Source organism: Scyliorhinus torazame, chromosome 10, assembly GCF_047496885.1.
Source record: "Scyliorhinus torazame isolate Kashiwa2021f chromosome 10, sScyTor2.1, whole genome shotgun sequence".
Taxonomy (NCBI): Eukaryota; Metazoa; Chordata; class Chondrichthyes; order Carcharhiniformes; family Scyliorhinidae; genus Scyliorhinus; species Scyliorhinus torazame.
This window is the reverse complement of record NC_092716.1, coordinates 80118659-80145537: the sequence shown is the minus strand read 5'-3', so window position 1 is coordinate 80145537 and position 26879 is coordinate 80118659. Positions and strand designations below refer to the sequence as shown.

The 26879-nt window shown below is 43.3% G+C and overlaps 1 protein-coding gene across 3 annotated transcripts in view; it reads right to left on the bottom strand.

Annotated features, from left to right (window-relative positions):
- The window catches only part of nfatc3a (nuclear factor of activated T cells 3a), a 205285-nt gene that overhangs the window by 113581 nt on the left and 64825 nt on the right, over nt 1-26879 (bottom strand). For all 3 annotated transcript variants that reach the window (XM_072518290.1, XM_072518292.1, XM_072518291.1), the window contains exon 4: nt 10447-10646. In XM_072518290.1, the coding sequence (XP_072374391.1) occupies nt 10447-10646 (200 nt within the window). The remainder of the gene's footprint in view (nt 1-10446; nt 10647-26879) is intronic.

Genomic DNA, 26879 nt, shown 5'->3' with positions numbered 1-26879 from the left:
GATGTCCCGGAGGACTGGAGAATAGCCAATGTTGTTCCTCTGTTTAAGAAGGGTCGCAAGGATAATCCCGGGAACTACAGGCCGGTGAGCCTTACTTCAGTGGTAGGGAAATTACTGGAGAGAATTCTTCGAGACACGATCTACTCCTATTTGGAAGCAAATGGACGTATTAGTGAGAGGCAGCATGGTTTTGTGAAGGGGAGGTCGTGTCTCACTAACTTGATAAGAGTTTTTCGAGGAGGTCACAAAGATGATTGATGCAGGTAGGGCAGTGGATGTTGTCTATATGGACTTCAGTAAGGCCTTTGACAAGGTCCCTCACGGTAGACTAGTACAAAAGGTGAAGTCACACGGGATCAGGGGTGAGCTGGCAAGGTGGATACAGAACTGGCTAGGTCATAGAAGGCAGAGAGTAGCAATGGAAGGATGCTTTTCTAATTGGAGGGCTGTGACCAGTGGTGTTCCTCGGGGATCAGTGCTGGGACCTTTGCTGTTTGCAGTATATATAAATGATTTGGAGGAAAATGTAACTGGTCTGATTAGTAAGTTTGCAGACGACACAAAGGTTAGTGGAATTGCAGATAGTGATGAGGACTGTCAGAGGATACAGCAGGATTTAGATTGTTTGGAGATTTGGGCGGAGAGATGGCAGATGGAGTTTAATCTGGACAAATGTGAGGTAATGCATTTTGGAAGGTCTAATGCAGGTAGGGAATATACAGTGAATGGTAGAACCCTCAAGAGTATTGAAAGTCAGAGAGATCTAGGTGTACAGGTCCACAGGTCACTGAAAGGGGCAACACAGGTGGAGAAGGTAGTCAAGAAGGTATACGGCATGCTTGCCTTCATTGGCTGGGGCATTGAGTATAAGAATTGGCAAGTCATGTTGCAGCTGTATAGAACTTTAGTTAGGCCACATTTGGAGTATAGTGTTCAATTCTGGTCGCCACACGACAGAAGGATGTGGAGGCTTCAGAGAGGGTGCAGAAGAGATTTACCAGAATGTTGCCTGGTATGGAGGGCATTAGCTATGAGGAGCGGTTGAATAAACTCGGTTGTTCTCACTGGAACGACGGAGGTTGAGGGACGACCTGATAGAGGTCTACAAAATTATGAGGGGCATAGACAGAGTGGATAGTCGGAGGCTTTTCCCCAGGGTAGAGGGGTCAATTACTAGGGGGCATAGGTTTAAGGTGAGAGGGGGAAGGTTTAGTGTAGATGTACGAGGCAAGCTTTTTTTTTTTTTTTACACAGAGGGTAGTGGGTGCCTGGAACTCGCTACCGGAGGAGGTGGTGGAAGCAGGGACGATAGTGACATTTAAGGGGCATCGCGACAAATACATGAATAGGATGGGAATAGAGGGATACGGACCCAGGAAGTGTAGAAGATTATAGTTTAGTCGGGCAGCATGGTCGGCACGGGCTTGGAGGGCTGAAGTGCCTGTTCCTGTGCTGTACGTTTCTTTGTTCTTTGTTGATCAACATTTCTGTCCTGCAGCCAAGCAATCGGCATTAAATGTTTCTATGTGAAATTTAGCAATTGGTTCTAGTTAAGGCCTGCAACTAAGATAGAAATGAATCAACCCCATTTTGAAGTGCCATTCACGTTGCTTCACAGTGCCAGGGGCCCGGATTCGATTCCCGGCTTGGGTCACTGCCTGTGCGGAGTCTGCACGTTCTCCCCGTGTCTGCGTGGGTTTCCTCCGGGTGCTCCGATTTCCTCCCACAAGTCCCAAAAGACATACTTTCAGGATTGGACATACTGAATTCTCCCTCAGTGAACCCGAACAGGCGCCATAGTGTGGCGACGAGGGGCTTTGCACAGTAACTTCATTGCAGTGTTAATGTAAGCCTACTTGTGACACTAATAAAAGATTATTATTGTCAGTATTCAGCCATGTAATTTGTTTCTGCCTAGAATAAATAAATTGTGGTGGTAATGAGCTGGCAAGTTATCCAAACCCTGTAAAAGAAACATATGACGGAGGTAGTGAATAAGTGCTTTGCACCTGTCTTTACAAAAGAGGACGTTGCCAATATCACAATGAAGAAAGATTGGACAGAGTTAAAACAATAATAAAAGCAAATTACTGCGGATGCTGGTATCTGAAACGAAAGAGAAAATGCTGGAAAATCTCAGCAGTTCTGGCAGCCTCTGCATGGAGAGAAAATAGCTAACTTTTCGAGTCCGATGACTCTTTGTCAAAGCTTTGTAAAATAATAATAATCTTTACTGTCACAAGTAGACTTAAATTAACACCGCAATGAAGTTTCTGTGAAAAGCCCCTCGTCGTGACATTCCAGCGCCTGTCCGGGTACTCAGATGGAGAATTCAGAATATCCAATTCACCTAACTGCACTTTATTCAGGACTTGTGGGAGGAAACCGGAGAACCCGGAGGAACCCACGCAGACACATTAGGGCAGCACGGTAGCATTGTGGATAGCACAATTGCTTCACAGCTCCAGGGTCCCAGGTTCGATTCCGGCTTGGGTCACTGTCTGTGCGGAGTCTGCACATCCTCCCTGTGTGTGCGTGGGTTTCTTCCGGGTGCTCCGGTTTCCTCCCACAGTCCAAAGGTGTGCAGGTTAGGTGGATTGGCCATGATAAATTGCCCTTAGTGTTGGGTGGGGTTACTGGATTATGGGGATAGGGTGGAGATGTGGACCTTGGGTAGGGTGCTCTTTCCAAGAGCCGGTGCAGACTCGATAGGCCGAATGGCCTCCTTCTGCACTGTAAATTCTATGACCTATGATAATTCAGACACAGGAAGAACCTGCAGACTGCACACAGACAGTGACCCAAGCTGGGAATTGAACCTGGGACCCTGGAGCTGTGAAGCAACAGTGCTACCCACTGTGCTACCGTGCCGCCCAAATAGTTCAAGAGCACATACTCCCAGCAATAGTACTGAAGATTTGTGCTCCAGAACTTGTCGCACCCCTAGCCAAACTGTTACAGTACAGCCACAACATTGGCATCTAGCCAGCAATGTGGAAAATTGCCCAGCTGTGCTATTTTCACAAGAAACAGGACAAATCCAACTCAACCAATTACCACCCTATGAGTCTACTCTCCATCATCATGAAAGTGATGGAAGGGGTCATCAACAGTTGCCATCAATAATGGCACCTCTGCCATTCTCGCCAGCCAGGTACTCCACAAGCCTGGCAGTAGTGGCTGCCTCGAGGGTGTGAGGACAGTGGCGGCAGCACATGAGGGAGGGGGGTCGTCAGTGTGGGCACCAATCTGTGGTAACCACTGGTTTGTTCCGGGATGATCGGATGGGGGATTCCAGGGGTGGCAGCGGGCGGGGATCGAGCGGTTTGGGGATTTGTTTATTGTCGGTGGCTTTTCATGTTTGGAGGAGCATGAGCTGACTAGTGGTAATGGGTTCCGCTACCTGCAGGTGAGGGACTTGTGCGGAGGCTGGTACCGACTTTCCCGCACCTACCGCCCCAGGGGCTACAGGATAAGGTATTGACGAAAATGGGAGTCAGGGAGGGGAAGGTATCGGAGATTTATAAGGAGCTGAAGGAATGGGAGGGAGCACTGATAGGGGGGGTGATGCAAAGGGGGGGGGGGGGGGAGAGAGCTGGGTTTGGAGCTGGAGACTGGGTTGTGGCAGGATGCCCTGAGGCAAGCCAATGCATCCTCATCTTGTGCCAGGCTTAGCCTGATACAATTTAAAGTGTTCCACAGGGTGCACATGACTGTGGCCCAGATCAGCAGGTTCTTTGAAGGGGTGGAGGATAGGTGTGGGCGGTGTGTGTGTGGGACTGCGAATCATGTCCACATGTTTTGGGCATGTCCGAACCTTCGGGGATCCTGGCAGGGATGACGTCATGTCGGAGGTACTGAAGGTAAGGGTGGTTCCGAGTCTAGAGGTGACAATTTTCGGTGTGTCAGAAAACCTGGGAGTCCAGGGGGCGAGAGAGGCGATGTCTTGGCCTTTGCCTCCCTGGTAGCCCGGAGACAGATTTTATTGAAATGAGGGACTCGGAGCCCCCGAAGTCGGGGGTGTGGGTCAGTGACATGGTTGGGTTTCTCAGGCTCGAGAAGATTAAGTTCGCCCTGACAGGAGTGACGTTAGGGTTTGCCCGGATGTGACAGCCATTTATCGACTTCTTTGGGAAAAAATAAGCTTTTGGGGGGTTGGATAAGGTAGGAGAAGGTTAGTGGAGAATTGGGATTGGGGAGTCATTGATGTAAGCCATTGTTCATTTTGTTATTTTGTTAAAATTAGAACATAAATGCCTTTTTTTTTTTTAAAAAGTGCTATCAAGCAGCACTTACTCAGCAATAACCTGCTCACGGATGCTCAGTTTGGGTTCCACCAGGTTCACTCAGCTCCTGACCTCATTACAGTTTTGGTTCAAACATGGACAAAAGAGCTGAATGCAAGAGGTGAGGTGAGAGTGACTGTCCTTGACATCAAGGCAGCATTTGACCGCGTCTGGCATCAAGGAGTCAATGGGAATCAGGGGGGAAACTCTCCGCTGGTTGGAGCCATATCTGGCACAAAGGAAGATGGTTGTGGTGGTTGGAGAGCAATCATCTCAACTCCAGGACATCACTGCAGGAGTTCCTCAGGGTAGTGTCCTAGGCCCAATCATCTTCAGATGCTTCAGCACCCTTCCATCATAAGATCAGAAGTGGGAATGTTTGCGGATGACTGCACAATGTTCAGTACCATTTACGACTCCTCAGATAATGAAGAAGTCCATGTCCAAATGCTGCAGGACCTGGACAATATCCAGGCTTGAGCTGACAAGTGGCAAGTTATATTTGTGTCACAAGTGTCAGGCAATGACAATCTCCTACAAGAGAGGATCTAACCACTGCCCCATGACATTGAATGGCATTACCATTGCTGAATCCTCCACAATCAACATCCTGGGGGGTTACCATTCAGCAGAAACTGAACTGGACTAGCCACATTAATACTGTGACTATCACGGCAGGTCAAAGGCTAGGAATCCTACAGCCAGTAACTCACCTCCTGACCCCCCAAAGTCTGTCCACCATCTACAAGGCACAAGTCAGGAGTATAATGGAATACTCTCCATTTGCCTGGATGAATGCAGCCCCAACAACACTCAAGAAGCTCAATAACATCCAGGACAAAGCAGCCCGCTTGGTTGCTCGCCCTTCCACAAACATTCAAACCCTCCACCACCAACGAACAGTGGCAGCAGTGTGCACCATCTACAATATGTACTGCAGTAACTCACCAAGGTTCCTTAGACAACAGCTTCCAAACTCACGGGCACTACCATCTAGAAGGACAAGAGCAGCAGATACCTGGGAACCCCACCACCTTCCCCTCCAAGTCACTCACCACCCTGACTTGGAAATATATCGCCACTCCTTCATTGTTGCAACATCCTGGAACTCCCTCCCTAGTAGCACAGTGGGTGTGCCTACACCTCGAGGACTGCAGCGGTTCAAGAAGGCAACTCATCATCACCTTCTGAAGGGCAGCTAGAGATGGGCAATAAATGCTGGCCTAGCCAGCAATGCCCACATCCCGTAAATGAATCTTTAAAAATGGGACCATTTCCAGTGATGTAACGATTCTTTGGCCGAAATCTTGAGCTGCAATTGATTCTGCCTAACATTTTCAAATAGAGGAGAAGCTGCAAAGGTTTCCAGTATATATGCATTTCTCTGTCAAACCTATTAGTGCTTTAATTCACAACCCTTAGAGTGAAGACATTTCTCATGTCAGTCCTAAACGATCGGTCCACTATCCTGAGATGATGTCCTTCTGTTCTCGATGCCCCACCCAGAGAGAACAATCTCTCAGTGTCTATCCTGTCAAGCCCCATCAGAATCGTATATGCTTCAATGAGATCTAATCTCATTCATAAAAAATTCAAAGAATATAGCCCCAATTTTCTCAGCCTCTCATCATAGGACAACCCTCTCAGCTCAGGCACTAAACTAGTGAACCTTCCTCACAACTTGTATTTCTACTGAGCTTTATATCGTTAGCCACTTTAGATACATTACACTCTTCATGCAAGTCATTAATATAGATTGTAAATAACTGAACACACCAATTTTTTCAGGACTTCACGAGACAATCTTCCAACTTGAAAATGCCCTCTTTAGCCATACTCTTTTGCTTTCTGATAATTCTCTATATCCATGTTAATATATTACCTCCAATTCCATGAGCTTTGATCTGGTGTAGTAACCTTTGTGTGTGGTACCTTATTAAATGTCTTCTGGAAATTCATATTGAATGCCTTTTGGAAATGCAGGTATACCACATCTACTGGTTCCCCTTTATCTACCCGACTGGTTACATCCTCAAAAATCTCTTAACAAATTTGTCAAACACAATTTCACTTTCATAAGACATGTTGACTTTGTCTGATTATACAATGATTTTCCAAATGCATTGTTAAGACTTCCAATAACAGATTCCAGCACTTTTCCAATGACTGTCACGCTAACTGACTTGACATGGAGTTTGCATAGCGGAGTTAAATGTGTTAACTTCTAATCCACTGGGACCATTCTAGAATCTAGAGAATTTCAGAAAATCATACACAGCGTATCCATCATCTCTGCAGCTATCTCTTTTAAAGCACTAGGATGGAAACCATCAGGTTCCAGAGATTTGTCAGATTTTAGTCCTTAATCTTTCTCCAGTGCTTTTTCTCTGTTGGTATTAATTACCTTAATTTCTTTACTCTTATTAACCCCTAAATTGCCTTCTATTTCTGGTATGTAACTTATGAGATGACAAAAAATGTTTGTTCAATTTCTACCATTTCCTCATTCATCATAATTTCTCCTGTCTCTGCCTCTTAAGAAACCAACAATGCAGTAGCCACTCTCCTTTTTATATACTTGTAAAAGCTCCTCCTGGCTAGTTTACTTTCATATCTTATTTTTAAAAAACCTTTAAATCAGCTTTTTGTTGGCCCTTTGCTGGTTTCTAAAATATTCATAAACCCAAAACTTAGTACTAATTCTTTGGAATATTATGAACATCTTCTTTCAATCTAACACCCTCCTTAACCTCCTTAGTCAGTCACAGCTGGATCTTTCTTGCTGAGTTTCTGATTTTCAATGGAATGTAATTTTGTTGAACCCTTTGAATTGTTTCATTGTTTGCCACTGTTAATTCACTGCCATATCTTTTAGTCTATTTACCTAATCAACCTTGGCCAGCTCCCCCCCCTCATACCTTGTGTAATTGGCTTTATTTACATTTAAGATTCTTGCTCGTTATTGGAATTCAAAATGGAATTCAATTGTATTATGATCACTATTTCCCAGCGGGTCTTTTATTATGAGTTTAATAATTACCTCTGCCTATGCACACTTCGAGATCTAAAATAGCTTTATCCCTAGTTGATTTCATAGTATGTTGCTCCAGGAAACAGTCACAAAGGTGTTCTCCTTCTTGTCCACCCATGCTAATTTAGGGGCTGGTTTAGCACAGGGCTAAATCGCTGGCTTTGAAAGCAGACCAAGGCAGGCCAGCAGCATGGTTCAATTCCCGTACCAGCCTCCCCGAACAGGCGCCGGAATGTGGCGACTAGGGACTTTTCACAGTAACTTCATTTGAAGCCTACTTGTGACAATAAGCAATTTTCATTTCATTTCATTTGATTTGTCCAGTCTCTATGAAGGATAAAGTTTCCCACAATAACATTCTCTTTGTTACAAATTCTTGCAATTTCTTGTTTGATGCTCCTAATTTTCATCCACACTGATTCTACTTCCTGATCTTGTGAACTAAGATCCTTTTTCACTAAATGTCCTATGCCACCCTTTACTATCAGGGCTACCTTTCCTCCGTTTCCAATCTGTCCGTCTTGTCAAAATGTTGTGAACCTTAGAATACTTATTTCCCAACCTTAGTCACCTTGTAAACATGTCTCCGTAATGATGATTAGGTCTAAACCATTTATCTCTACCCGAGCCACTCGTTAATCTATTTTACTTCTCACATTCAAATAAAGAGCCTTTATTTATACTTTTATGACTATACTTTGCATATGCCTTATTCGCAAAAGTAGTATTGCTGTTAAACGCAGTCTTTTCCTGTCCAGTTTTGCTCACCTTTACCCAAATCGGTACAACATTTCATTGTCTTAATTTTTCTCTTTGGATTTCTAAATCTCTTGATACTCAAATTCTCCTCTACTCTGTTAGGTTAGAGCTCTACTCACAACACTGGTTACACAATTCCTCAGGATCCCGTTTCCCGCCCGGTTTAAGTTGACTCCATCCCAATGGAGCAGCTTCCCTTTCTTGAAAACTGATTTCAGTACCCCCGGAACCTATACACTTTCAACCCATACTATCTGAGCCTTATGTATAATTCTCTAATCTTGTGGACTCTATGTCAATTGACGCGTGGCTCAGGTAACAATTCAGAGATGATTACCTTTGAAGGTAGTTTTAAAAACTTTGACACTCAGGTAAACTCTCTTCGCAGAACATTCCTAGTTCTACATGTGCCAATAGTTCCTACGACAACATGATCCTCCCCCATCCAGTCCTAGCTTGTTTCCAACCATTAGATGTCCTTAACCCTGGAACTGGGAAGCCATCGCAACCTTCAGTTCTCCTGGTCATGGCTACAGAGAATAGAATCTATCCAAGACTATACTGTCCCCTAATACTACCACATTTTCTTCCCCCCCCGCAACCGCCTCCCAACTTCTCGAATGGCACCCTGCCCTTTGACCCGGACCTGCAATTTGGTTCTCTTTGGGTGCTTATCCATTTTCCCCCTTAAAAGCCATGATTCAATCTGCCTCCACCATATCCCAGGTAGTGCACTAAAGTGCTGTAGCTGTGCAGTAGCCATGTAAAAACTTTTTTCTTGTTTCCTTTGTAAATCGCCTTAAATCAGGGTCCTCTGATTCTCAACCATTCCACCAATGGGAATAGTTTATCCCTATCTACTCTGTCTAGATCCCTCAAATTTTGAACAGTTGTTTCATTCTCCTCTCAACCCTCTCTTGTGACCAGCTCTGAAAAATACTCTCCTTTGGTTCAATGTTAAGAAAATAATATTAAGAAATGTATCAGTTGCATCAATTGCTCACCACCAATACTTCAGCTCATCTATAATCATATGCAAACCCCATCTATTGGAAGCATCCCAATATTCCACAAATAACTTGACCATTCATTAAACAATTACCCATTCATGCCAGGTACTTTATGCTCTTTACTCAAGACCACGATGTTGTAGAGGGTTTGCCACGGATGAACATTTAGTGGGGTCTTCATCTTAATGCAGGAAGAAAAATCTTTAAAAATTGTTCTAATAGAAAATGCCCCTTGCAGAAAAGAACACATTATGTCAAGAATTCAATCAAAAAATGTACAATCCCATCCAAGTTGCTTTTTAAGTTTGTTATACTCTAGGGCAGCAGTCCCTTGCTGGTGGCCGTTATGTTTGCTTCATATTGGAATCTAGTTACAGAAGCCATGACATTTCTTCACATTGATTTCCTGTTACATCCAATACAGAAAATGATCAGAACTAAGAAATCTAATTTCTAGAAATAGAGTTATGAATAACATCTTGAAGGGATGAACATGGATTTTATTTGCAGTTCACACTGTGTAATTTATTTTCTGAATAATCAAGGTCAAGAATTTTGTGACATCTAATTCTGGAATATTCTTTGAATAAGATAACAGTCTCTCTCTCCACTCTGTGTAAAAATGCATTTTCAGAAATTTAATTATTGGGACTGCAGCTTCATACTAGATGGAACTGACAAAAGTTTTAATAAAGTTCCAATGCCTTCTGCAGTTATGGGGTTACACTATCAAATTTTCATCCCTCAAGTGTGAAAGGATTCAAACAGCAGAGATCATGAAAACGAATCACGTCCACATGTTCTGGGCGTGTCGAAGACGGAGGGGATTCTGGCAGGAATCCCCAACTGTTACACACGAGGTTCTGAATGTAGGGGTGGTCCCGAGTCCAGAGGTGCCAATATTTGGTGTGTCGAAAGATCCGGGAGTCAGGCAGGGGGGGCCTAATTTATTGGCCTTTGCCACCCTGATAGCCCGGAGATGGATTCTGTTGTGCTGGCGGGACTCGAAGCTGCCGGAGATAGGGGTATGGATGAGCAACCTGGCAGACTTCCTGAGGTTGGAGAAAGTCTAGTTCACTTTGCGGATGTCAGTAGCGGGGTTTACCTAGTGGTGGAAACCGTTCATTGATTTCTTCATGAAGGATTTGGGGGTCAGCAAGGGTGAGGGGGGGGGGGGGGGGGAAAGAGATAAGGGGTATAAAATTGGGAAGGCAGGACGCGGTGGGGTGCTGGTATCGGGGACATTTGGGAGATTTGTGGCTGTGTGTTTAGGTTAATGTGTTGCTCTTCTGACATTTTATGTATATATGTAAAAAGCCTTGAATAAAAATTTTTTTTTTTTATTTTTTTTTAAAAGTACCTGGCAGTCATATTGTTTTCAGGCAGAAGAGGAATTTCAAGAACTTTTGTACTGGTAACTATAATCTCCTGGCTAGCTGTCGCAACAGTCTTGCCGGTGATTCTGTGCACCTGGTAGAATGCATGTGGTCTTAAATAGCGATCATCAGCAGTTCCAATAAACATCTGCAGGTTGATTGGTTTTTCATTGTAACCTTGAAGCTGCAAAACACAACATGTTTACAGTAAGCAAAAGCAACTAGATTTTCTGTAAAGAAAGAACAGGAAATGATCACCAAAAGATGAATCAGGTTTTCTTCAATGAGAGGAGCAGACCAACTTCAAAACTCTCAAGTTATCTTTTAAAACTGGAGACTTCCCTTTAGCAACACAGCATTAATAAGTGAGAGTTATTTTTCTCCCCTCAAAACTTTACATCTTTTCTTCTCAGTTTTTTCTGGTTCAACATGGAAGATAAGTTCAAAATACAGCAATCGTCAATCAGAAACACTATAGTAAAACTGCCTACTCATTATTACAGCGTTCTATAATTATTCACCACATTGGTAACAGACATACTGCAAATCCAAAAAGAAACAATTGTACAGTGTGGAAAATTTCATATTGCGTGGAAAAAAGACACTTACATTTCATAGTCAAGAACTTTGCTCAAACATGGAAACAGCAATGCAGTGCTTCGAGTTTGATTATTGCAACTTTATAATTAGCACTACATTGGCTTCTGCCCATTACATGCTTCTGACTTCCATAAGAAATAAATAAAATAATGCAGCAATTTACAAAGGCACATAAAAAGACCATAATGGAAATCAAAAAGTAAAATACCGCAGATGTGAGAAATCGGAAGTAGAAACAGAAAAAGCTTGAAGTACTCGGCAGGCCAATCAGCCTCTGTGGACAGCAAAAGAGAATTAAAGTTTCACATTGATGGCATTTCATCAGAAGTGCACATGTTAAAGCTGCAATTGGTTTTATCCGGGGGGGGGGGGGGGGGGGGGGGAGAACAAAATTGGTTGGAAGGCACAAAACGGCAATGGGATAAGTAGTCTGCAAACTGCATGGTTATTACTAATTTTAATAAAGAAAACTGAATAATTTACTGTTGAAAAAGAAAAGCAGAAATTAATTTCCAACCATGCTCAAAGCCTCATTTTGTTTCCTGATTTTAAAGTTAGATTTTAAAACTATACCTATTGAAGCTTCAGGAGTGTACTTAGATTGACAATGAGGGTCAAAGTATGAAAACATCAATCAAGAAAAGACCTCAGATGGGGCAGAACTGTCTTCCCACTATAAACTTCAGATGGTTTCTGTGTACAAGACTCTTTGCTGTTTAAAATCTTCTTTTGAATGATGCATATGAAATTGAAAACTCCTGCCAAAGTCATAAATTTGCCAGATTAAAAAAAGATCTTTCATTCATTGTTCCCTAATTTCTGTACACAGAGAACCAATATTGTGCCCAGTGTGCTTAGGTGGGGCAGTGGAGTAGAAGGTGGATGTCAAGGACATCTCGCTCTGTCTCAATGAATGTACAGTGACAACCATTACAGATTGGGAAAAGAAATGATATATATATGTATATATATATATATATATATATATACATATATAGATGTGTATAAAAAATATAATAGTTACCCAGTTGTATCTGCTGCATATTTAATTATAGTTATTGTTATTAATAAACGTAATTGTGTTTAGGTAGCACAATGGTTAGCACTGTTGCTTCACAACACCAGGGGCCCGAGTTCGAATCCCGGCTTGGGTCACTGTCTGTGCGGAGTCTGCACGTTCTCCCAGTGTCTGCGTGGGTTTCCTCCGGGTGCTCCAATTTTCTCCCACAAGTCCCAAAACACGTATTTGTTAGGTGAATTGGGCATTCTGAATTCTCCCTCAGTGTACCTGAACAGGTGCCAGAGTGTGGCGACTAGGGGATTTTCGCAGTAACTTCAATTGCAGTGTTAATGTGAGGCTACTTGTGACACCAATATAGGTTATTATTAAATTTACAAACCTGGTGGCTGTAATTATTGGGCAGCTAAGGGCCAAAGGGTATTTTTCTAAGAATTATTGGTTAATTCAATTGTGTTGCGACTCGGTCAAGGGGGGCTGGAATTGACCACGCCCTAGTCCAGGGTGCTGTAACAGCACTGATACACCACATTAAAATTTAGAGAGCCATTATCAGTTAAAAAAAACCACTGGCCAGCAAAAATAGGAAGTTATGGCTTTTCAATACAACAAGATAAAACTATCTAGCACTTCCTAACTGGGTTGACAGGATAAGTAACAAAGTTTTAATGTAATTTTACTAATTTCCTCTGGAGACTGAAATTCATTACCATTTTGTAGTTGATCTGTTATACTTACTATATGTTACAAAATTCAAAATATAAAATTATATTACTTCTAATATTTCAAAATCACAAGTCATGTTGTAACACCTGAAAACTATGACCAGGTGAAAGGGGTGATGGCCTCGCCCACCGATTAGAAAGTCGGGGACAACTTCCCCGATCTTGGAATCAACAACCAGACTGTACAGTCCTCAGGCAATTAATTGCCTGCTGTAGTGGCCTATACTTACCTAATGCAGAATGTTCCACCTTTAAGAGCTACCGGTCAATCAGAGGGACAGAGGCTTTTCCGTCCCAGCAAAAGCCATGAACGCCAAGACTAATCAGGCAGGCCCAGCAATGGTCACGAAGTGGGTGTTTAAGCGTGATTAGGAATTGGGAGGAGCCTCCATGAGCTAAAGGTAAAATAACTTGCACTGGCGGGAAAGACCCTTAGATGTTTCTTACATCTCTTTTTTCTTAGAGGATTGTTGGTCTATGGAATTCTCTTTGCAGAGCCCGCAATGGATACATAAAAACATAGAAAATAGGAGTAGGTCTTTCAAGCCTGCTCCTCCATTCATTATGATTATGGATGATCATCCAACTCAGTAACTTGCTCCCGCTTTGATCCCTTTAGCCCCAAGAGCAATATCTAACTCCTTCTTTAAAACATACGTTTTGACCTCAACTGCTTTCTGTGGTAGAGAATTCCACAGGCTCACCACTCTCTCTGGGTGGAGAAATTTTTCCTCCACTCAGTCTTACATTGTCTACCCCACATCCTCAGACTGTGACTCCTGGTTGTGGGCTCCCCCGCAATTGGGAACATCCTTCCTGCATCTACGCTGCCTAGTCCTGCTGGATGTTTATAGGTTTCTATGTGAACCCCCTTCATTCTTATAAACTCCAGAAAATACAATCCTAATCGACTCAATCTCTCCTCATGTCAGTTACGCTATTCCAGGACTCAGCCTGGTAACCCTCGCTGCACTCCTTTCTCAGATAAGGAGACCAAAATTGCCATAATATTCCAGGTGTGGTCTCACCAAGGCCCTGTATAATTGCAGCAAGACATCCTTACTCCTGTACCCGAATCCTCTCACTATGAAGGCCAACATACTATTTTCCTTCTGCTGCACCTGCATGCTTACTTTCAGCGACTGGTGTACAAAGACACCCAGGTCTCGTTACACATTCTCCTCTCTCAATTTGTAGCCATTCATATAATTATCTGCCTTCCCGTTTTTGCGAACAAAGTGGATAACCTCACGTACATCCACATTATACTGCATCTGCCTTGCATTTGCTCACTCACTCAGCTTGCCAAATCACAATGAAGCATCTCTGCATCCCCCTCGCAGTTCATCCTCCCACCCAGCTTGGTCTCATCTGCAAATTTGAAGATATTACACTTAGTTTCCTCATCTAAATCATTAATATATATTTTGAATAGCTGACGTCCTAGCACTGATCTCTGCGGTGTCCCACTAGTCACTGCCAGCCACTTAGTAAGACTGGTTTGTTCCTACTCTTTGCTTCCTTTTCTCCAACTAGTTTTCTATACATCTCAATACACTGCCCCAATTCCATGCGTTTCAGTTTTACACACTAATCTCTTAAATGGGATCTTATCGAAAGCCTTCTGAAAGTCCAAGTAACCCACATCACCCTGGCTTCTCATCAACTCTACTAGTTACAGCTTGGATTGCAGGGGGTGTCTGGCCGGCACTTCTACAAGTTACATCCTCAAAGATTCCAGTAGATTTGTCGAGCATGGTTTCCCTTTCATAAATCCACGCTGACTCTGTCCGATCCTGCCACTGTTTCTCAAGTGCTCTGCTATTAAATCTTTTATAATAGACTCCAGCATTTCACCACTACAGACATCAGGCTGACTGGTCTATAATTCCCGGTTTTCTATTTACCTCTCTTTTTAAATAGTGGGATTACATTAGCTATCCTCCTATCCGTAGAAACTGTTCCAGAGTCTACAGAATCTTGGAAGGTGACCACCAATGCATCCATTATTTCTAGGGCCACTTTCTCAAGTACTCTGGGATGTAGATCATCAGGGCCCGGGGATTGACAAGGGAGTCAAAGCGTTTGGTGTAGGCAGAAAAGTAGAGTAAGCCAACAATCGGATTAGCCTTGATATTATCAAACGGCAGAGCTGGCTTGAGGGCTTGAATGGCCTACTCCTGCTCCTGATATGTATGTTAACGTGTCTCTATTGTCTTGAGTGGGGGCACCCTCCACTGGCAGCGGGAAGTGCCGGCCAGACACCCCCTGCAATCCAAGCTGATCTTGGCCCTGCTGGGAGACATAGAATTATAGCCTAATCTTTAGGGTATCTTGCAAATTTCCTCCTCTTCTGCTGGTTTGTGTTTATGTACACAGGCGACAGTGACCCTTTGTTAAGTTTCCAAGCTGATGCATGTGTTTAGATTTAAGAGTTGAGAGCCAGTTTTACTATGGAGAACACTTAAACCTCATCCTGTCCACATACAGACACTTAGCTGGGATTACTAGGTGGTAATAAAGAGCATATGTAGGGAAAGAATCGATAACTTCCTTTGGTTTTCCAACAGCACTAGCTTTAATGTGTAACTTTCATTAGTTATATATAAAACATTTATTAAACTTACAAGGGCTCTCTATTTTGGAAAAACTAATCTGGAGAACATTTTACTACAGAGACAAAACATAATGTGTGGGATTCTCCAGTCTCAGACGCCAAAATCGCGTTCGGCGATCGGCCGGAGAATCCACAATGTCGCCACTTTTGCAATGCGCCGCGCCGCACCCTCCCAAACGACATACTCGGGACATTACCAGAGGCCCCCATCCCCACCAGATGCTCCGTCCCGATGGGTCCGAGTTCCCGACGGCGTCAGTCGCGTGTGGTATTTCTTTTCGGGAACTCGACATGGCGGCTGCGGACTAAGTCCAGTGCCACCACAGTCAGGTGGGTGTCAATCCGCGGGCAGGGGGGCTTTGGCAGAGGCTGGGGTGTGGCGAGCCTGGACAAAGGGGGTCACTATTTGGCAGGCCGGGCCCGCACGCGACCGAAGCCATGTTGCATGGCATGGCCGCTGTAGGCCACCTTGCGCATGCACAGCCACGGACCCGGCAATTCTCCGGTCTTATCCGCAGCTAGAGCCGGGTGCTCTACGCTGCGTACCTGCTAGCCTCCCACCAGACGGGGGAAAATCGGTGGCCATTTTGCACTGTTTTTTCAGTCGTAAAACGCCACCATTCCCACGCCGGCATTAGCACTTAGTCTCAGAATCGGAGAATCCAACCCAATGTGCGCAATGCTTCCGGTTCAGCAAAGAGAAGCCAGAAAAAATATTACTTGAGGATAGTATGGGGATGCTTTCAATACAAAGTACTTTATTCTCTCTAATTTGTGCACTATTAAAAGTCTTTTAAAAATTTGAAACTTAACATATATTATTTTGATTAGTGAACTATCCTCACACCATAAACCTAATTTGCTGGTGTTATAGGTACATCAGTGAACACTTCCATAAAAAAAAGAACTTGAAATCAGTCAAGGAAAGTTAGTAAAAGCCATGTGGCACTCTGTAGTCATCCAAGCAGTGCTGTGGTTCAAAGTAAACCAAAGTCTCCACAGATAGAGATGTTACATCAAGTATATCTTGAGCTCAACAGTAATATATTTGTTCTTCGTGCAATAAATATTTAATATATCCCTTCTCCTACCTATCCTGCATTTATTGACCCAAGAATAGCAAAAAAACCCTCCTATTATAACTCCAATTTTACCTGGTAGGCTGATAGAGTTAAGGCGAACACAGGGCAGCATGGTGGCACAAGGGTTAGCACCGCTGTCTCACCTGTCTCACTGGCGCCGAGGACATGGCTTCAATCTAGGCCCCAAGTCATTGTCCTGGTGAAGTTTGCACATTCTCCCCGTGTCTGCGTGGGTCTCAACCCCACAACTCAAAGATATGCAGGGTATGTGAGCTGGCCACACTAAATTGGCACTTAATGGGAAAAAAGAATTGGGTACTCTTCCATTTTAAAAAAAGGCAAGCACCAACATCTGCTTGAGAGACCAATATCTACAATGATTAGAAAACACTAATTTTCAAATTAAAATGCCAGATATTAGTGCAGCTAAACCAGTAACTCAAATGCTCATTCCCAAATTCTTAATGCTCAGAAGATAGATGTGTGGAAACAATACTTATACTGTAAACCACTTGGCAACTATTAACACCAAACAAAATGATTTATACAAAATAAATTTGCTTCCAAAATATTTCACTACAAATTAATGTTGGATCCAAGTGAATAAAATGTAATATTTTGCAAACAACAACTATAAGGCTCAATAGTATAAATTATACATCCTTAACTACCAACCAGAAATTGAAGAAATTAGAGTCCAATTTTTCAGTCATTCGAATCTACCAACCGAATCAGAGTGAGGTTTGTCAGTTCCTGACTAGTATTTAAATATTTCTATTCACTCACATTCATTTTGTCCCTTCTATGTTCAAGCCAATAACTTCCTCACTGGCCCAGATTCTACCATACATAAATTTTTGATTCATCCAAAACTTTACTGCCCACATCCCATAAGGCACAACATCCTACTCCCATCATAACCCTGTGCTCAATGACCTCCATTCGCTTCCCATTCCTCATCAAATCAAACTTCGAATTCCTTGACTGCAACTTCCAGCTGTTCATGCTGGCGGGATCTTCCAGTCCCGCCAATGCTGCACCCCAGCGGTGGGTTTCCCAGCAGTGAGGGTGCATTCAACAGAAACCCGATTGACAATGGCAGCACCAGAAGATCATGCCGCTGGCCAATGGTGAGCTGCTACTGCCGCTGAGAAACACACAGCGGGCTGCGCTGAAAATCCCACCCCTCATTTTCATCACTAAACCCTCAATGGTCTCATTACCCAACTCTGCAATCTCCTGTAACCCTCCCAATGTCCCAACTCTTGTCTACCAAACATTTCTCAACCCTTCATATTTCCATCAGTAACCTTCAGTCATTTAACCCAACACTATCTCCCAAAACCTGCCTAAACTTACTACGTCTCTCCACAGCTCACCTTTTCAGCTTGTTCCCCTAATTTCCCCCTATTCAATTCCGGCCCTTTACTGTAAAACATAGGATGTTTTGTTATGTTAAATGGAATGCATAAGTAAATTTTGTTCTGAAGCATCTGATTAGTATCAAGGAGGAAAGACGGAACTTGCACTTTTATAAGCGCTTTTCACATCCTCAGGATGTCTCAAAGTGCTTCACAGCCAATTTAATTATGAAAAGCAGTTGTTATTTGAATGTAGGGAAACATAGCAGACAACTTGCACACAGCAAGGTCCCACAAACCGCAAGGAGCAATGACCAGATAATGGTTTTGGTTGAGGGATAAATTTTGGCCGATACATCTGAAGAACATCCCTGCTTTTCTTGAAAAGAAAATGCCATTGCAGGGCCTTGGGAAAGCTGGTAACTTTAAATGGCATGCAAATATATCAGATGATAGCTGCATAGCCATTTGGATTTGGAAAATGTTTCTGAACTACTTTCTCCCTCCCCTTTTCTTTGTAAATCATACACTCATCTCCATCTTTTGATGTCCTGCCCCCCAGGAAAATCCTTGCTGTTCATGCTGCATCCTCCCATTCCTTGCCACCCAAGACATGCCAAGATTACCCAATCCCACCCAGCCCTAGACTTCCATCATTTTATTTTCTCTCCCTTTGCTGAGAATCAGAGCAAAGAAGGATTTCACATGAAATGGTTCACTGCATTAGTCATTAGTGTCGATAAGGGATCCTCTGCAGTGCTTCCCCTGCTGGTGGAATTCATTTAGAGCATGTATTTGATTGAAATTAAACTGTATAGTGGGAAGTTAGTGAGGAGATTGCTGAGCCTTTGGCTTTGATCTTTAAGTTATCTTTGTCTACAGGAATAGTGCCAGAAGACTGGAGGATAGAAGAAAGGGGCTGTTTAGCACAGGGCTAAATCGCTGGCTTTGAAAGCAGACCAAGGCAAGCCAGCAGTACGGTTCGATTCCCGTACCAGCCTCCCCGAACAGGCGCCGGAATGTGGAGACTAGGGGCTTTTCACAGTAACTTCATTTGAAGCCTACTTGTGACAATAAGCAATTTTCATTTCATTTTCATGTTGTCCCCTTGTTCAAGGGGAGTAGAGACAACCCCGGTAACTATAGACCAGTGAGCCTTACTTCTGTTCTGGGCAAAATCTTGGAAAGGTTTACAAGAGATAGGGTGTATAATCATCTGGAAAGGAATAATTTGATTAGGCATAGTCAACACGGTTTTGTGAAGGGTAGGTCGTGCCTCACAAACCTTATTGAGTTCTTTGAGAAGGTGACCAAACAGGTGGATGAGGGTAAAGCAGTTGATGTGGTGTATATGGATTTCAGTAAAGCGTTTGATAAGGTTCCCCATGGTAGGCTACTGCAGAAAATACAGAAGCATGGGATTCAGGGAGGTTTAGCAGTTTGGATCAGAAATTGGCTAGCTGGAAGAAGACAAAGGGTGGCGATCGACGGGAAGTGTTCAGACTGGAGTCCAGTTACTAGTGGTGTACCAAAAGGATCTGTTTTGGGGCCACTGCTGTTTGTCATTTTTATAAATGACCTGGAGGAGGGCGTAGAAGGATGGGTGAGTAAATTTGCAGATGACACTAAAGTCGGTGGAGTTGTGGACAGTGCGGAAGAATGTTACAAGTTACAGAGGGACACAGATAAGCTGCAGCGCTGGGCTGAGAGGTGGCAAATGGAGTTTAATGCAGAAAAGCGTGAGGTGATTCATTTTGGAAGGAATAACAGGAAGACAGCGTACTGGGCTAACGGTAAGATTCTTGGCAGTGTGGATGAGCAGAGAGATCTCGGTGTCCATGTACATAGATCCCTGAAAGTTGCCACTCTGGTTGAGAGGGTTATTAAGAAGGTGTACGGTGTGTTAGCTTTTATTGGTAGAGGGATTGCGTTTCGGAGCCATGAGGTCACGTTGCAGCTGTACAAAACTCTGGTGCAGCCGCATTTGGAGTATTGCGTGCAATTCTGGTCGCCACATTATAGGAAGGATGTGGAAGCATGGGAAAGGGTGCAGAGGAGATTTACCAGAATGTTGCCTGGTGTGGAGGGAAGATCTTATGAGGAAAGGCTGAGGGACTTGAGGCTGTTTTCGTTAGAGAGAAGAAGGTTAAGAGGGGACTTAATTGAGGCATACAAGATGATCAGAGGATTGGATAGGGTGGATAGTGAGAGCCTTTTTCCTCGGATGGTGATGTCTAGCACGAGGGGACATAGCTTTTAAATTGAGGGGAGATAGATATAAGACAGATGTCAGACGTAGGTTCTTTACTCCGAGAGTAGTAAGGGCGTGGAATGCCCTGCCTGCAACAGTAGTGGACTCGCCAACACTAAGGGCATTCAAACGGTCATTGGATAGACATATGGACGATAAGGGAATAGTGTAGATGGGCTTTAGAGTGGTTTCACAGTTCGGTGCAACATTGAGGGCCAAAGGGACTGTACTGCGCTGTAATGTTCTCTGTTCTATATATGGGCTGAAAGATATGTTCATTTATTTGTTCACAAGAAGTGGGCATTGCTGGCTAGGCCATGATTTATTGCCCATCCCCAATTGCCCTGGAGAAGGTGGTGGTGAGCCACCTTCTTGAATGGCTGCAGTTCATGGGTACAGGCATCCCCCCCCAAAAAAAAGTTGTTAGGAAGGAAGTTACAGAATTTTAACCCGGTAACAGTGAAAGACTGGTGATATATTTCCAAGTCAAATTGTTTAGGGCTTGGAGGGGAACCTCCAATGTTCCCATCCATCTGCCATCCTTGTCCTTCGAGCTGGTAGAGGTCATGAGTTTGGAAGGGGTTGTCTAAGGAGCCTTAGTGAGTTGCTGCAGTACATAGATTGTACACCTATTGATACTGCGCATCGTAGTTGGAGGAAGAGAATGTTTAACCTGGTGGATGGGGTGCCAACCAAGCTGGATAGTGTCAAGCTTTGCTTGTTCGGAGGTCATCCAGGCAAGTGGCAAGTATTCTATCACACTCCTGACTTGTGTCTTGCAAATGGTGGGCAGACTATGGAGGGGTAGCCGGTCTGATTAGTAAGTTCGCGGATGACACCAAGGTTGGTGGAGTGGTAGATAGTGTTGAGGATTGTCAGAAGATACAGCAGGACTAAGATAAGTTGGAGACTTGGGCAGAGAAATGGTAAATGAAGTTTAATCCGGACAAATGTGAGGTAATGTATTTTGGTAGGTCTAACATAGTGAGGAAATATACCGTAAATGGCAAAACGCTTAGGAATATAGAAAGTCAGAGAGATCTGGGCGTGCAGGTCCACAGATCTTTGAAGGTGGCAACACTAGTGGACAAGGTAGTTAAGAAAGCATACGGAATGCTTGCCTTCATTTGACGGGGCATCGCATATAAAAACTGGCAAGTCATGTTACAGTTGTATAGAACCTTGGTATGGCTGCACTTGGAATATTGCACACAATTCTGGTCGCCACACTATCAGAGGGGCTGGTTTAACACAGTGGGCTAAATAGCTGGCTTGTAATGCAGGACAATGCCAGCAGCGCGGGTTCAATTCCCGTACCAGCCTCCCCCAACAGGCGCCAGAATGTGGCGACTAGGGGCTTTTCACAGTAACTTCATTGAAGCCTACTTGCGACAATAAGCTATTATTATGTGGAGGCTTTGGAGAGGGTGCAGAGGAGGTTTACGAGGATGTTGTCTGGTCTGGAGGGTGTTACTTATGTGGAGAGGTTGAATAGACTTGGACTGTTTTCATTAGAAAAATTGAGGTTGAGGGGTGACCTGAGGTCTACAAGATTATGAGGAGCATGGATAGAGTGAATGGGCAGGCACTCTTTCCCAGGGTGGAGGGGTCAGTCACCAGGGGGCATAGATTTAAGGTCCGTGGGGCAAAGTTTAGAGGAAATGTGAGAGACAGGTTTTTTACGCAGATGGTGATGAGTGCCTGGAATGCGCTGCCAGGGGAGGTTGTGGAAGCAGATACATTAACAAACGCATCAATCACTGTTTGTCAATGTACCATTTGTCAACGTACTCTGTCGATTATTCTTTTTTGTCTACTATATACGTACTGTGTACATTCCCTTGGCAGCAGAAATATACTTTTCACTGTACTTCGGTACATGGGACAATAAATCAAATCAAATCTAGACAAACACATGGATAGGATGGGTATAGAGGTATACAACACAAGGAAGTGCTGAGGGTTTTGGCAAAGGTTGGTATCATGATGGCTTGGAGGGCCGAAGGGCCTGTTACTGTGCTGTATTGTTCTTTGTTCTCATTCACGACCACACCCCCTTCCTCAGCTGATGAATCGGTATTTCTTCACAGTGAACACCAATTGAAGGAATACACAAAGGGTAGCAAGGGCACAGAATGTACTCTGAATGGAGGACTTCAATGTCCAAGCCTTGAGGGGCGCTAGACTGGGTCTACGGCAGATGATGAGGGAATCAGAAAAAGGAAAACAACCTACCAGACTTTATTCTCACCAGTCTAACTGTCGCAGATGTATCTGTCCATGACAATATCGATTAGTGACCACTGCACAGATCTTGTGGAAACAAAGTCCCATCTTCACATGGAGAATACCCTCCAACATTCTCAATGTAAATAAATTTTGAACACATATAGTCATTCAAAACTGGGGATCGACGAGTTACTGTGGGAAAACATCAGCAGCAAAATTGTTTTAAACCTCATGGCCCAGCATATCCCCAATCTACCATTGTCATCCAGTTGGGAGGATCAACCCTGTTTCATTGAAGAGTGCAGGAAGGCACACCAGCAGTAGCACCAGGCATACCTAAAAATAGGAATTAACCTGCTGAAGACACAACATAAGACCACTTTACATGCCAAAGAGCATAAGCAGCATGCAATACACAGAGCTATGCAGTCCCACAACCAACGGATCAGATTTAAACCTGCAGTCCTGCCACATCCAGTCATGAATGGCGGTGGAGAGTTAAACTAGCTGGTGAAGGAGGCTCCACAAGTACCCCCATCCTCAATGATGGCGGAGCCCAGTGCAATAGGCAAGGCTGCAACATTTGCAAGAATCTTCAGCCAGAAGTGCCGAATAGATGATCCATCCCTCCTGAAGTCCCCAGCATCACAGGTGCCAGTCTTCAGCTCATCATTTCACTCCACAAGATATCAAGAAACGGCCGAACGCACTGGATACATTAAGGCTTCGGGCCCTGATGATATTCCAGCGATAGTATTGAAGAGTTGTACTCTCGAACTAGCCACATCCCTAGCCAAGCTGTTCCAGTACAACTATAACACTGGCATCTACCTAACAAAATGGAAAATTACCCCGTACTTCCTTAGCTCTCAACAGCAGGTTGATCAAACCCAGTCAATTTCACCCCATCAGACTACTCTCAATCATCAACAAAGTAATGGAAGAGGTCATCAACAGTGCTATCAAGTGGCACTTACTCCGTGATAACATGCTCCCTGATGCTCAGCTTGGGTTCCAGCAGGGCCACTCAACTCCTAACCCCAGAACAGCCTTGGTTGAAATGTGGACAAAAGAGCAGAGAGATAAACTCAAGAGGTGAAGTGTGAGCCACTGCCCTTGACATCAAGGCAACATTTGACCACGTGTGGCATCAAGGAGCAGGGGGGGAAACTCTCCACTGGTTAGCACAAAGAAAGATAGTTGTGGTTGTTGAAGATCAATCATTTCAGTCCCAGGCATCAGTGCAGAAGTTCCTCAGGAGAGTGTTCTAGGCCTAACCATCTTCAGCTACTTCATCAATAACCTTTCTTCTATCATGTCAGAAGTTGGATGTTCAGTGATGATGGCACCTGTACTACATGGATTGCAGTGGTTCAAGATGGCAGCTCACCACCACCTTCAAGAGCGATTAGGGATGAGCAATAACGTCCCTTAATTGCCACAAGGGTTCAAATTGAGCAGTCATTTACATTTTAAGTCAGAAACTTTCCTGAGAATTCAATTTACGGCATATTTCAAAGTCATCTGGGAGAAACAAAAACTCTTAATTCTCACAGAACGAGGAAATCCCAATTCCTATCTATCATTTAAAACAAACTATGCAAACTGAACGTGCTTAGAACATATGAATGTGGTTGGTAAATCCGTTGAAAATATATCCTGATATGGCCCTGTACTTTTGAGACATTGAGGCCTTGAAGTAAAAATATTACAAGGGTATTAAAAAGGATTATTCAATTGGTAAACTTGATCACAAGATTGTGAACTAGCTGGCCATCATAATGAATGCATACAAAACATTGGTTAGGCAGTAATTAAGGATACTGTGCAGAGTTTTGGTTGTCTCATTACAGAAAGGATATTGAAGTTATAGCCAACATAGATTCATCAGAATGATGCCAGAGATGAATGACTATCGTTATGAGGAGAGAGTTAAGATAAGGCATCATCTTCACTGCAGAATCCTTAAAAGAGATAAAGATCAAGATGAGGGTAGTGAAAAGGTTCTGATGTGGTGAATAGGGAATGACCACTTCCTCTTACTTAGAGGTCAGTGACAAGTGGCCATCAATTTACAATGTCACAGAGTGAACAGGCATAGATTCATAGAGGACACCGAGTATGCACCGACCCTCCGAAAGGTGGGTTTCCCTGCCCACCCCACCTTATCTCCGTAACCAAACCTGCACATCCCTGGATACTAAGGGGAAATTTAGCATGACCAATCCACCAAACCTGCACATCTTTGGACTGTTAGAGGAACTAGCGCGCCCAGAGAAAACCCACACAAACAAGGGGAGAACATATAAACTCCACACCACACAGTCACCCAAGATCAAAATGGAACCCGGACGCAGTGCTAATGTGCTAACCACTCTGCCACCAGGCAAGTGATGAGCATTTTTTTCCTACAGACTATGGCATTGCACTCAAGAGAACAGTAGATTAGCATTTGAGGCAAATGAAAATATAGAACTGTGTGGAGGACGCAAAGTTGTGGAGTTAGTTTTAGATTGCTCTAGCAAACTGCCAGCTGAATGACCTCCTGCACTGTTAACATCCATTATGCTATGCATTTAAATATAAAATTAATGTTCAGAACAGCCAACTTTGAAACGTTAATGCTGCTTATCTCTGCACAGATGCTACCAGATGCGCTAAGTATATCTAGCATTGCTTTTATTTTGGATTTCTAGCATCCACAGTATTTTGCTTTTGGCAAAAATTATCACTACAGTTAACAAATGCATTTACTGTTTATGAAACAGCTTTTGACTCTTTTCTCAGTAGGTTAAGCATTAACTTCCATTCCACTCCAATTACACATTCATGCAATATTACTCAGTTCTCTTCCATGATTTAACTTCCTGCCTATACAGCTATTGACCTACCCCAGCCCGGTATCATGTCCCTCTTGATGCCTTCCTAGAATCGCTCTACCTTTACCCCCATTCGACCTCTAGCCGAGCACATGCAATGATACTACCCATGCCACCAATGTTGAGGCGAAGCTACTGTCTCCACTTTCAGTACGTAATGCCACAGGGGATCATGATTACTGTAACGTTCAAGAGCCCAAGCTACGCCTCCGGTTCAGTACTTCAGGAGAATTTATTTTATGAACTTGGATAAAATTCATCATACAATAAATTGAATTCAAATGAATGTTCACCAAGGTTACAATGGAGCTTCAGTCTGAGATTATTTTGTTTTCATGTATTATAAATAAAAATAAAATAGACAGGCCTCAAGTTTCTAATATGCTGAGATGCACATAGGCTTAATGCCAAATACTTTTAGTGGGCAGAAAGGAAGACTGGGATATTTACATTTCATCTTGTGATAAAAGCACAACGCTTTTTACCTCATAAAATATCCATGAATAGGAGGACAATATTGGAGTATTGCTCTCTTAAAACGCACCTGCCATTCTTTCATCAATCACATACCAAATTTCAATTGGCAAGTACGGATCAAACACACCATGTTGCAGGGAAGAATGCAATGTCTGCAGGGTTCATGGTTATTTAATCTAACAAGACCTCAGCCGACCAGCTGTTACACATCACAACTCAAGCATATGAATTCTGAGTTATATTAAAGTACTGACATTTATACCTTCCAGATCAGTAAAACCACCACATGCCCTTTCTGCAGAGATAGTAAACAGAAACTAAAATAAAACTGCTGTATAATATTACATATGTTGATCATCTAATTTAAGGACACTTTATTTTGGTCTCCATCTGTTCCATCAACACTCTCTGGTAATAGCAAAAGAAATCAGCTTATAAACACTGCAAAAATTAAATTCTCTTCAAGAACTTAAAATCATGGCAAAGTTAAAAATTAAATTCGTCATCCTTAGGTTACTTTAGTGGTCTATTATATATGACACAATGCCAGCCAGCAGCGAGGCCTATTCCCCCCACCCATGTAACATTACACTTTTACTGACACCCATTGCTTGTACAGGGAACCATTGCCAAGTTGTTTCTTTATGTTTCTCTTGTGTTTCCATGGCAAAGGTCAGTGTGTGCGTAAATAAAATTGCAGTGAAGGGGGTAACACCAAAGGTCACTGCAGGATAAAAAGCAATCCCAAGCAACTGTGCAATTACAGTCATTGTGGCTGTTCTAGGTCACACACTAAACTAAATAAATGACAAAGCAGAGTAAAATAATTTGAAAAGTCAAATTATACAGTTGAAAAACAAAATACATAGCTATGATATTTTAACTTAGAATCCTCAGTGACGTTTAAAATCAACAAGTACAATAGTATACTAATCACACAAAATCTGCTCATGCTCAAGTACAAGAGAGCCAACTACCCCATGTGTAAAAACATAACACGGAAGTATGAATTGGGTTCAGTTAGTAAATTAACTTCTAACTGAATAGTTTGCCATTCAGGCCCATAGTTTATTGGAGAGCTATAGCAAGTAATGCCTTTTTGCAACCCTGGGTAAAAGAAACAAGAAAACAACACTGTAGGTTGATCCCCCTCTCCAATCTGCTATCTCGGTTCTCTA